This window comes from Anomaloglossus baeobatrachus, chromosome 12 (genome assembly GCF_048569485.1).
Source record: "Anomaloglossus baeobatrachus isolate aAnoBae1 chromosome 12, aAnoBae1.hap1, whole genome shotgun sequence".
Taxonomy (NCBI): domain Eukaryota; kingdom Metazoa; phylum Chordata; class Amphibia; order Anura; family Aromobatidae; genus Anomaloglossus; species Anomaloglossus baeobatrachus.
In genome coordinates this window covers 11,824,854-11,837,635 of record NC_134364.1, presented here as the reverse complement: position 1 = coordinate 11,837,635, position 12,782 = coordinate 11,824,854, and the positions used below count along the sequence as shown (strand labels likewise).

Here is a 12,782-nt window from a genome sequence, read left to right as displayed (position 1 = left end):
GCGGTGACCTCACTGAGAACACCACCTATCCATCACCAGAGATCAGCAGTGATATCACTGAGAACACCTCCTATCCATCACCAGAGATCAGAGGTGACATCACTGAGAACACCTCCTATCCATCACCAGAGATCAGCAGTGACATCACTGAGAACACCGCCTATCCATCACCAGAGATCAGCGGTGACATCACTGAGAACACCAACTATCCATCACCAGAGATCAGCGGTGACATCACTGATAACACCTCCTATCCATCACCAGAGATCAGCGGTGACATCACTGAAAACACCTCCTATCCATCACCAGAGATCAGCGGTGACATCACTGAGAACACCAACTATCCATCACCAGAGATCAGCGGTGACATCACTGAGATCACCTCCTATCCATCACCAGAGATCAGAGGTGACATCACTGAGAACACCTCCTATCCATCACCAGAGATCAGCAGTGACATCACTGAGAACACCGCCTATCCATCACCAGAGATCAGCGGTGACATCACTGAGAACACCAACTATCCATCACCAGAGATCAGCGGTGACATCACTGATAACACCTCCTATCCATCACCAGAGATCAGCGGTGACATCACTGAAAACACCTCCTATCCATCACCAGAGATCAGCGGTGACATCCCTGAGAACACCTCCTATCCATCACCAGAGATCAGCAGTGACATCACTGAGAACACCGCCTATCCATCACCAGAGATCAGCGGTGACATCACTGAGAACACCAACTATCCATCACCAGAGATCAGCGGTGACATCACTGATAACACCTCCTATCCATCACCAGAGATCAGCGGTGACATCACTGATAACACCTCCTATCCATCACCAGAGATCAGCGGTGACATCACTGAGAACACCGCCTATCCATCACCAGAGATCAGCGGTGACATCACTGAGAACACCGCCTATCCATCACCAGAGATCAGCAGTGATATCACTGAGAACACCTCCTATCCATCACCAGAGATCAGCGGTGACATCACTGAGAACACCTCCTATCCATCACCAGAGATCAGCGGTGACCTCACTGAGAACACCACCTATCCATCACCAGAGATCAGCAGTGACATCACTGAGAACGCCTCCTATCCATCACCAGAGATCAGCAGTGACATCACTGAGAACACCTCCTATCCATCACCAGAGATCAGCAGTGACATCACTGAGAACACCTCCTATCCATCACCAGAGATCAGCAGTGACATCACTGAGAACACTGCCTATCCATCACCAGAGATCAGCAGTGACATCACTGAGAGCACCTCCTATCCATCACCAGAGATCAGCAGTGACATCACTGAGAACACCGCCTATCCATCACCAGAGATGAGAGGTGACATCACTGAGAACACCTCCTATCCATCACCAGAGACCAGCAGTGACATCACTGAGAACACCGCATATCCATCACCAGAGATCAGCAGTGACATCACTGAGAACACCTCCTATCCATCACCAGAGATCAGCGGTGACATCACTGAGAACACCTCCTATCCATCACCAGAGATCAGCGGTGACATCACTGAGAACACCTCCTATCCATCACCAGAGATCAGCGGTGACATCACTGAGAACACCTCCTATCCATCACCAGAGATCAGCGGTGACATCACTGAGAACACCTCCTATCCATCACCAGAGACCAGCGGTGACATCACTGAGAACACCTCCTATCCATCACCAGAGATCAGCGGTGACATCACTGAGAACACCTCCTATCCATCACCAGAGATCAGTGGTGACATCACTGAGAACACCACCTATCCATCACCAGAGATCAGCGGTGACATCACTGAGAACACCTCCTATCCATCACCAGAGATCAGCGGTGACATCACTGAGAACACCACCTATCCATCACCAGAGATCAGCGGTGACATCACTGAGAACACCTCCTATCCATCACCAGAGATCAGCAGTGACATCACTGAGAACACCTCCTATCCATCACCAGAGATCAGCAGTGACATCACTGAGAACACCTCCTATCCATCACCAGAGATCAGCAGTGACATCACTGAGAACACCTCCTATCCATCACCAGAGATCAGCAGTGACATCACTGAGAACACCTCCTATCCATCACCAGAGATCAGCGGTGACATCACTGAGAACACCGCCTATCCATCACCAGAGATCAGCGGTGACATCACTGAGAATGCTGCCTCTCCCTTCATTCACTTTATGGGGCAGCTGTAGTTTTGCTCTTGGGGCTCTCTGACAACTAATAGGATTTTTGCTTTGATTTCCTTGTCCCTTTAATGCTGGTTTTCTACTTTTTAGGATGCACTAAGGACAGAACTGAATTTTATTTTGTCCTCACCTGCCAAGGATTCTGACTTGGAGCAACTAAGGAGAGATCTAGAAGAGAAGGAGCGCACGCTGCAGGAGAGTTTAGCTGAGAAAGAGACCCTTACTGCAGAACTTGAAGAACTGGATACACAGAACCAGGAGGCGATGCAGGTATCCCACTATTCTGTGAGACTGCAGCTGATTTTATTCATATTTGTCATGTAAAAAAATGACCAGTTTCATCACATTTGATAAGAGGAGTAGCTGCACTGAAAATTTTGAAAATAAAAATTATTATAACGCTGCAGAAATTTCTCTGACTCTTATTTATTTGAATGGGTCCTGAATAAATGAAAGCGAATCCTCTAGTGCTTGAGGTAGTCTGCGATGGAGCAGCCATCGAAAGGTTTGGTCACCTAGTAAATTTTGGAGGTCATGGGTTTGCTAACATGGGATGGTTCCTCTTTATTTCTTGATGAATTCTGTGCTCCTAAGTCTATTAACATTTTTCTTGTTTTTCAGCACCTGATGCTTATGAAGGAACAGTTATCGAAACAGAAAAATGAAGCCGAAACCCAAACAGCAGAATTTTCTGAGAACCTGCAAAGAGAAAAGGAGAAAACGTTAAAAACGCTCTCAGAAAACAGCAGCTTGTTACAGGAACTGGAGTCCGAGAAAGAAAACTGCAGCAGCGTGCAGACGAGCAAACAGCAGCTGGAGGCCCAGATGAAGGAAGTGATGGAGAAACTGGAGCGTCTGGAAGCCGCCAACTTTGACCTCGCCATGGAGAATAAGGACTGTGAAGCGACCATGAACCAGGTCAAACAAGAATTGGCCATGGCCAAAGAGAACTCGGAAGCGAGATGTGAAAATCAAAGTGACGGCGAGAGAGAATCCGAGACTGTAAAACTCTCTAACCAACTTGTAGAAGTGAAGCAGCTGAAGGACGACCTGGAAAAAGAGATCTGTGACCTCAGGATGGAAAATGAGATGCTACTGTCGACCCAAGAGCAGGCCACACAGCGGCTGCAGGACGTCAGCGCCCAGAGCGGCAAAGATTCCTTGGAGAAACAGACGGTGATCGAGGCTTTACGGATGGAGAAGGGGCGACTGGAGGTGGAACTTAATCAGCTGGAGAACCAGCTGCTCGAACAGGCCCAAAAATACGAATGCACCATCAACGAACTATCCAGCTCTCAAAAGTTGGACACCTCTGCCCTGCACCGTGAGCATGAGCGCCTCATTAAGCTCAATCAGGAGAAGGATTTCCAGATAGCAGAAGGCAAGAGGTCCTTGGAGCAAATGGAAATGAATTGTGAAGAAACCAAGGAGATGCTGACAAGTACGTTAGAAGGTCAGAAGCAGCTGACAGAACTAATCCAAGAGAAGGAGAACTTTATACACGAGCTTAAAGGAAAGAACGTGGAGATGCAGAAAGATATTGACCTGCACTGGAAAGCATCGAAAGAGTGCCACGTCCTGAAACAAAGCATCGAGGAGAAGGAGAAGATGTTGGCCTCCATGAAAGAAGACAACAGCCACCTTAAGGAGGAGATCGAGAGATTGAAGGATCAGCAGAGTCGTCAGCAGCCGGCGGTGGAACCAAAGACGTTAGATATCATCACTGAACTAGAGGCCGAGATAACGCAACTGACCAAAGTGCGCAACAATTACGAGGAAGAGCTGACACTACAGAAAAAAGCGGTGGAGAAGCAGAATCAGAGCTCTCTTCTCTTCCAGAAATCTTTGCAGGAAAAGGTTAAGGAAATGGATGAAATTAAGATGCAACATAAGGAGATGGTGGACACTTATGAGAATCTCTTGTCTGAGAAAGACAGCGAGATCTCCAGTCTGCAACAGACGAATGAACTCATCAGCTCCCAGCTACAGAACGAGCATCTTATCCACACGGACTCCTCGGTCATCCTCCACGATACCAAGACGCAGAACATTAATAACAGCGATAACGGGACAGAGAAACACGACCTGTCCAAAGTGGAGATCGAACGCCTGGTGAAAGGCATCAAAGAGAAGGAGATGGAAATTAAAATGCTGAACGAAAAGAACGTCACCTTGACCAAGCAGATCGACCAGCTGTCCAAAGACGAAGTGGGAAAGCTCACTCAGATTATCCAGCAGAAAGACCTGGAGATACAAAATCTTCACGCCCGAGTGTCCACCGTCAACTACATGCAAGATGTGGTGTATCTCCAGCAGCAATTACAAGCGTACGCCATGGAGAGGGAGCAGGTCCTGGCCGTCCTGAGTGAGAAAACCAGGGAGAACAGTCAACTAAGGACAGAATACCACAAAATGATGGATGTGGTGGCGGCCAAAGAGTCGGCCCTCTTGAAGCTCCAAGAAGAAAACCAGAGATTCTCTCGCAGTCAAGAAGGTAGCACACAAGACATGTTTAGAGAGACCATCCAAAACCTGTCTAGGATCATTCGAGAAAAAGATATTGAAATTGACGCATTGAGCCAGAAATGTCAGACCTTGCTGACCGTCCTTCAAGCGTCCAGTTCTGAGAGCGGCACCGAAACTGGAAGCGTCAACAGTAATCAGTTTGAGGAGCTGCTGCAGGAACGGGATAAGCTGAAACAGCAGGTGAAGAAGATGGAAGAATGGAAGCAACAGGTGATGACCACCGTGCAGAACATGCAGCACGAGTCGGCCCACCTGCAGGAAGAGCTACACAAGCTACAGGGTCAGATATGTCTAGACAGCGACTCCAACTCCAAGCTGCAAGTGGATTACAACAGCCTGATCCAGAGCTACGAGAACAATGAGAAGAAGCTGAAGGGTCTCGGCGTAGAGATAAGTAATGTACAGAGCAGTATCGGAGAACTGACCAACACGAAAGAGCGAATTCTTGGCCAACTGCAGACGAATCAATGTGCCGCCATTCCCGAAATCGATCGTTCTTCAGTCGCTTCTTCAGAAATGAAAGATGATCACGTGACAAAGGTTCTCCAAGATTACGAGCAGCTAAAATTGCAGATACAACAGAAGGACTCGACCATCAGGACACTGCAGGAAAACAACCAGCGCTTGTCCAACTCTATGGCCCTGACCTCCGAGGAAGGCCGCAAGAGCCAGGAGGAGGCCGTCCTGGAGCTGAGGCAGGTGAAGGAGAGGAGCGAACTCCTGCACAAGTCGCTGAAAGAAAAGGACATATTAATAAAAACCAAAGGAGACAAGTTAAACTCAGCCACCGAAAACCTGAGGAACAAAGCGAATGAGAACGAGCTTCTGAAACAAGCGGTCACCAACCTGAAGGAGAGGACGCTGATCCTGGAGATGGACATCAGCAAGTTAAAGGCAGAGAATGACAAGGTGATGGCCAAAGAGAAGGAGAAGGAAAGTGAATTCCGAGCTCTGCACGAAACTAACATGCAATTCTCAATGCTGCTGCGGGAAAAGGAATTCGAGTCCAACGCCATGAGGGAAAAGGCCTCGGCCCTCGAGAACCTTCTCAAGGAAAAGGAGCAGGTGGGTTGCAGAAAGGTTGTTTCTTCACTATTTACCTCTAATGCTAAATTCAGGTTTACACTGGTCTCTGTAAGAAAAGAGGCGTAAGAAAGCAGCTGAGGATGTATCTGGAGAAATTAACACTTGCAATAATTGCCTGAAAAGCGCTTGTGTAATAACATGACTGTAACCTTTCGGCTGTGCTCGTCTATAGCCAAACAGCGCTGGACCCTGAGATCAAAGTATAAAACACACGGCATATTAGTCATTGATGAAAGTAGATCCATAGAAACGTGAGCGAACAGTCAGCTAGTTATTGCGTAAACACTTCGGAGCTGCGCTCATGACTGGCTTTGCTTGTTTCACAGGGGAAGGCCGGAGAGTTGAACCATTTGCTGAACGAGGTGAAGTCCATGCAGGAGAAGGCCATTGTGTTCCAGCACGAGAGGGACCAGGTGATGCTGGCGCTGAAACAGAAGCAGATGGAAAGTATCGCCCTGCAAAATGAGGTTAGTGACCCCTGAGAATTAGGGGAAACCCTGCCAGGATGGCCGTGTCCGTGGTCACATTATATACGGCGTATTCTGGAGGGAACACGGACGCAGGCGGGTCTGGAGCAGGGTACAGATTTGTCTGGAACAAGAGACAGGTGTCTAGATGAGTCAAAGAAGGGACAGAGATCTGAAGAAAGGGATAAAAGAGGGCTGGAGGAGGATGATAGTGGGGTACGGCGGGATCTTTAACCCCTTCAGCCCCCAGCCTGTTTTCACCTTAAAGACCAGGCCATTTTTTGCAATTCTGACCAGTTTGACTTTGACAGGTTATAACTCTGGAACGCTTTAACAGATCCTGGCGATTCTAACACTGTTTTTCTTTTTCGCTCCTAATTGGGAGACCCAGACAGTGGGTGTATAGCTACTGCCCTCTGGAGGCCGCACAAAGAACTACACTTAAAAGTGTAAGGCCCCTCCCCTTCTGGCTATACACCCTCCCGTAGGAGTACAGATTCCTCAGTTTTAGCTTTGTGCGCAAGGAGGTCAGACACGCACGCATAGCTCCATTGTTTTTAGTCAGCAGCAGCTGCTGACTATGTCGGATGGAAGAAAAGAGGACACATATAGTGTCCCCAGCATGCTCCCTTCTCACCCCACTGTATGTCGGAGGTGTTTGTAAGGTTGAGGTACCCATTGCGGGTACGGCGGCAGGAGCCCACATGCTGATTCCTTCCCCATCCCTTTTTACAGGGCTCTGGGTGAAGTGGGATTTACCGGTCTCCAGGCACTGAGACCGTGCTCCATCTACAGCCCCTGGAGAAGATGCTGGATGGAGCGGAGTACATCAGGGACATGGCCCTGCTTCCTCAAGGTACTCTGTGTCCCCGTGCATTTGGCGCTCACACCGCAGCTTGCTGGGTGTTGTAGTGCGCCGGGGGACATCAGCGCTACGGCGCTTGTGCCAGGCCTCATTCAGCTTCGCTGAAGCAGGCACACTTCTAGGAATAGGTCGCGCCGGCCGCTGGGACTGCGGCGCGGCTGGCACTTGTGGTGCGCCGGGGACTTCAGCGCGGCCCGCGCTTTTACGGCGGCCGCGCTGATAACTCGAGTCCCCGGCTTTTGCGGCCTGCTTCCGTTCGTTCCCGCCCCCGGACCTGCCAGTCAGGAGAGGGGCGGGACGCTGGCCACGTCTAGGAACGGTCATGCCGGCCGCTGGGACTGCGGCGCGGCTGACACTTGTGGTGCGCCGGGGACTTCAGCGCGGCCCGCGCTTTTACGGCGGCCGCGCTGATAACTCGAGTCCCCGGCTTTTGCGGCCTGCTTCCGTTCGTTCCCGCCCCCAGACCTGCCAGTCAGGAGAGGGGCGGGACGCTGGCCAGTGCATCAGCGCTGAGGGCTGGAGTCGTTTTTACATACTCCAGCCCTCACAATCGGCACAGAGGGGACACTGTTTCCCGCACTTTTGTTTGGGAACTCCCACGGACCGCCCCTCTCCACAGACGCCGGCAGCCATTCCTGCTGACACGCTGAGCTGCAGAGGGGAGCCGGGGAGACCCAGACAAGGAATCTGCAGCCTCTTACCCGCTATTCAGCGGGCGGTAAGCAGCCCTCAGGGCTCACCCCCTCTTGTGCCAGTATTATTCTTAGTATTTTGTTTCTACAAATACTTTGTATTGCATAGCGCTGGTCGCCCTTTGGCTATAGACTCTCTCACATTGCAGAGAGCCAGCAACATGTCGTCCGTAAAACGCAAGGGTGCCAAGGCACAGACATTATATGCCTCCTGCACCGCTTGTGGGACTTTTCTACCGGCAGGCTCCACGGACCCCCATTGTGTGCAGTGCTCGGCCCCTGCGGCGCTTGCACAGTCGGGACCTCTGCTGGACGTGACCCAGGGTGTACCACCTGTGAATGCTGTCCAGGTGACAGGAACTGAGTTTGCAGCTTTTGCTGACAGAATGTCTCTCACTATGTCACAAATTCTTGACACATTGCGAGCTAGGCCTGTACTTCAGGCCACGGACACTGTGCAATCATTGCCCCCTGGTCCCCCTCAGCTCCAAGCTCCGGGACGGGCATATACACCTCAGGGTGAAGACTCTGACTCGGACGATGGCCCCGGGCAGCCTAAGCGGGCTCGCTATGACGGGCCTTCACATTCATCTCAATGGTCAGGATCCCAGCGAGATGAATCTATGGGTGATGAGGCGGACGTAACTGATCAGGATTCTGATCCTGGGACCGCTCTCAATCTAGATACACCAGATGGTGACGCCATAGTTAATGATCTTATATTTAACATCAATAAGATGTTAAATATTTCCCCACCAGCTCCTCTTGTGGAGGAGTCAGCTTCGCAGCACGAGAGAATCCATTTCAGATACCCTAAGCGTACTTTAAGCACTTTTCTGGACCACGCTGACTTTAGAGACGCAATCCAGAAACCCCACGCTTATCCTGAAAGGCGTTTTCTTCAGCGCTCTATTGGGAGACCCAGACAATTGGGTGTATAGCTACTGCCTCCGGAGGCCACACAAAGTATTACACTAAAAAGTGTAAGGCCCCTCCCCTTCTGGCTATACACCCCCCGTGGAATCACGGGTTCTCCAGTTTTAGCTTTGTGTGTGAAGGAGGTCATACATCCACGCATAGCTCCACGGTGTGTAGTCAGCAGTAGCTGCTAACTACTCGGATGGAAGAAAAGTGGGCACATATAGCGCCCCCAGCATGCTCCCTTCTCACCAGATGGTGCTTGAAAGGTTGAGGTACCTATTGCTGGTACAGAGGCTGGAGCCCCACATGCTGTTTTTCCTTCCACATCCCCCTGGAGGGCTCTGTGGAAGTGGGATCCCTCCGGCCACAAAGCCCTGAGGCCGGGCTCCATCCACAGACCCAGAACGAACCTGATGGATGTCGAGCATTGGTACAGTCAGGGACATGGCCCTGCATCTGTCAGGTACTCGGTGTCCCCGGCAGGCACAGAACGCTCCAGACTTGCTGGGCGTTATAGTGCGCCGGGGACATAAGCAATGGGGTTGTGTCACCTTAGTTATGGCTGGGTGACGGGTTATGTGTTTGGGAACTAGCGCCGACCGCTCCTGCGGCGGGGCGCAACTGCGACATGCAGGGCGCCGGGGACAGAGCGCCGACCGCGCTTTTACGGCGGCGGCGCTCCTAACTTTACTTCCCGGCTTTTGCGGCCTAGCGCCGCTTCGTTCCCGCCTCCGCCCTGTCAATCAGGGCGGAGGAGAGACGCTGTGCAATGGCCAGCGCCGGGGGCTGGAGCTTGATTTACATGCTCCAGCCCCCTCACGAGGCACAGTGAGAGCACGCTTTCCCGCTCTTCGTTTAGGAACGCCCAGAGCCGCCCCTCTTCCTCACAGGACGCCGGTAGCCATTATTCATGCGGTCCGGCTGGGGACAGGCAGGCAGGCTCTGGGAGACTCAGACAGGGCGTCTGGCGGCCACACACCCGCTCTGAGGCGGGCGGTAAGCAGGCTGAAAGCCCCTCTTGTGCCACAGTGATTCTATTTGTGTACTTTCTTCTGGTGCCATATAGATATTGTATATATATTTGCACTGTAGGGCGCTTCTTGGCTATAGACCCCATATTGCGCTGAGGAGACAGCAACATGTCCTCCACAAAACGCAAGGGTCCCAAGGCGCGGGCTGTGTACACTGTCTGTACTGTTTGTGGGACTGATCTACCGGCAGGCTCCACTGACCACCATTGTGTGCAATGTTCCGTGCCTGTAACGCTTCGTCAGCCGGAGGTGGCAGTAGTAACCCAGGCAGAGACGCCTGTAAGTCCTGCCCCAGTAACAGGGACAGATTTTGCAGTTTTGGCTGGTCAGATGGCTGTCACTATGACAAAAATCCTTGAGGCCTTGCAAACCAGGCCAATTACTCAGGCTCCGGACACGGCTGTGTCCTTGCCCCCTGGTCCCCCTCAATTGGAGCGAGTCTGTACTTCAAGGGGCTCTCATGTATCACAGGCTGATGGCTCTGACTCAGATGACGGCCCCAGCCAGCCCAAGCAAGCTCGCTTAGACAGACCCTCCACATCATCACATTGTTCAGGGTCTCACAGGGATGAGTCTCTCTATGATGAGACTGAAGAAAGTGGTCAGGTTTCGGACCATGAGACCACTCTCAATTTGGATACCCCTGATGGTGACGCTATGGTCAATGACCTTATTTCGCCCATCAATAGTGCGTTGGATATTTCTCCCCCAGCTCCCTCAGCAGAGGAAGCTGCTGCACAGCAGGAGAAATTCCATTTCTTGTATCCCAAGCGTAAATTGAGTGCCTTTTTAGACCACTCTGACTTCAGAGAATCTATCCAGAAACACCACGCTCAGCCATACAAGCGTTTTTCCAGACGCGCTAGGGATACACGTTATCCGTTTTCCCCTGACGTGATCAAACGCTGGACCCAGTGTCCAAAAGTGGATCCCCCTATTGCCAAGCTTGCGGCAAAATCTATAGTCGCGGTAGAGGATGGCGCTTCACTTAAAGACGCCAACGACAGACAGATGGACCTTTGGTTGAAGTCTATCTATGAAACTATCGGCGCGTCGTTTGCCCCTGCATTCGCGGCCGTGTGGGCACTCCAAGCTATTTCAGCTGGGTTGGCACAGGTAGAGGCTGTCATGCAGCCAGCAGTGCCAAAGGTGTCGACCCTAACCTCACAAATGTCTGCGTTTGCGACCTACGCTATCAACGCGGTTCTGGAATCTACGAGCCGTACGTCGTTGGCGTCCGCCAACTCCGTAGTGTTGCGCAGAGCATTGTGGTTAAAGGACTGGAAAGCAGACGCTAGTTCCAAAAAATGTTTAACCAACTTGCCATTATCTGGAGATAGACTGTTTGGCGAGCAGCTCGCTGAAATCATCAAACAGTCCAAGGGTAAAGACTCGTCCTTACCCCAGCCCAGATCAAACAAACCTCAGCAGAAAAAGTGGCAGCCGAGGTCTCGGCCCTTTCGAGGCTCAGGCAAGGCCCAATTTTCCTCATTCAAAGGGACGCAGAAAGAACAAAGGAGCTCTGATTCATGGCGGGCTCACTCACGACCCAAGAAAGCAAACGGAGGAACCGTTTCCAAAGCGGCTTCCTCATGACTTTCAGCCGCCTCCCTCCGCATCCTCGGTCGGTGGCAGGCTTTCCCGTTTTTGCGGCATTTGGCTGTCACTGGTCAAAGACCGGTGGGTGACAGACATTTTGTCGCGCGGGTACAGAATCGAGTTCAGTTCCCGTCCTCCACCTCGGTTCTTCAGAACCTCCCCACATCCCGACCGAGCGGATGCCCTTCTGCAGGCGGTGAGCTCACTAAGAGCAGAAGGAGTGGTAATCCCTGTCCCCCCTCAGGAACGAGGGCGAGGGTTTTACTCCAATCTCTTTGTGGTTCCAAAAAAGGACGGCTCCTTCCGTCCTGTTCTGGACCTAAAAAGGCTCAACAAGCATGTGAACGCCAGGAGGTTCCGGATGGAATCCCTCCGGTCTGTCATTGCGTCAATGTCTCAAGGAGATTTTCTGGCATCAATAGACATCAAGGATGCGTATCTCCACGTACCAATTGCTACAGAGCACCAACGTTTTCTACGTTTGGTAATAGGAGACGAACATCTTCAGTTCGTAGCTCTGCCATTCGGTCTGGCGACAGCCCCACGGGTTTTCACCAAAGTCATGGCGGCAGTGGTAGCAGTCTTGCACTCCCAGGGACACTCCGTGATCCCTTATCTGGACGATCTACTTGTCAAGGCACCCTCTCAGGAGGCATGCCAACTCAGCCTGAATGTTACGCTGGAGACTCTCCAGTCTTTCGGGTGGATCATCAACTTTGCAAAGTCAAATCTGTCACCAACTCAGTCTCTAACGTTTCTTGGCATGGAGTTCCATACTCTATCAGCGATAGTGAAGCTTCCGCTGACCAAGCAGAGGTCACTACAGATAGGGGTGCGGTCGCTTCTTCAGGGCCAGTCGCACTCCTTGAGGCGCCTCATGCACTTCCTAGGGAAGATGGTGGCAGCCATGGAAGCAGTTCCCTTTGCGCAGTTTCATCTGCGTCCTCTTCAATGGGACATTCTTCGCCAATGGGACGGGAAGTCGACATCCCTGGACAGAGAAGTCTCCCTTTCTCAGGCGGCCAAGGACTCTCTGCAATGGTGGCTTCTGCCCAACTCATTGTCACAGGGAAGATCCTTCCTACCTCCATCCTGGGCAGTGGTCACGACAGACGCGAGTCTGTCAGGGTGGGGAGCAGTCTTTCTCCACCACAGGGCTCAGGGGACGTGGACTCAGCAAGAGTCCACCCTGCAGATCAATGTTCTGGAGATCAGAGCAGTGTATCTGGCACTTCTAGCCTTCCAGCAGTGGCTGGAAGGAAGGCAGATCCGAATCCAGTCGGACAACTCCACAGCGGTGGCATACATCAACCACCAAGGAGGGACGCGCAGTCGGCAAGCCTTCCAGGAAGTCAGGCGGATTCTGACGTGGGTGGAGGACA

The 12,782-nt window shown here is 51.7% G+C and overlaps 1 protein-coding gene across 1 annotated transcript in view; it reads left to right on the top strand.

Moving 5' to 3' along the window:
* Nucleotides 1–12,782, top strand: part of TRIP11 (thyroid hormone receptor interactor 11) — a 100,692-nt gene that overhangs the window by 30,317 nt on the left and 57,593 nt on the right. The window contains exons 10-12 of the mRNA XM_075329926.1: nucleotides 2,304–2,483; nucleotides 2,835–5,804; nucleotides 6,152–6,292. Of these exons, the coding sequence (XP_075186041.1) occupies nucleotides 2,304–2,483; nucleotides 2,835–5,804; nucleotides 6,152–6,292 (3,291 nt within the window). The remainder of the gene's footprint in view (nucleotides 1–2,303; nucleotides 2,484–2,834; nucleotides 5,805–6,151; nucleotides 6,293–12,782) is intronic.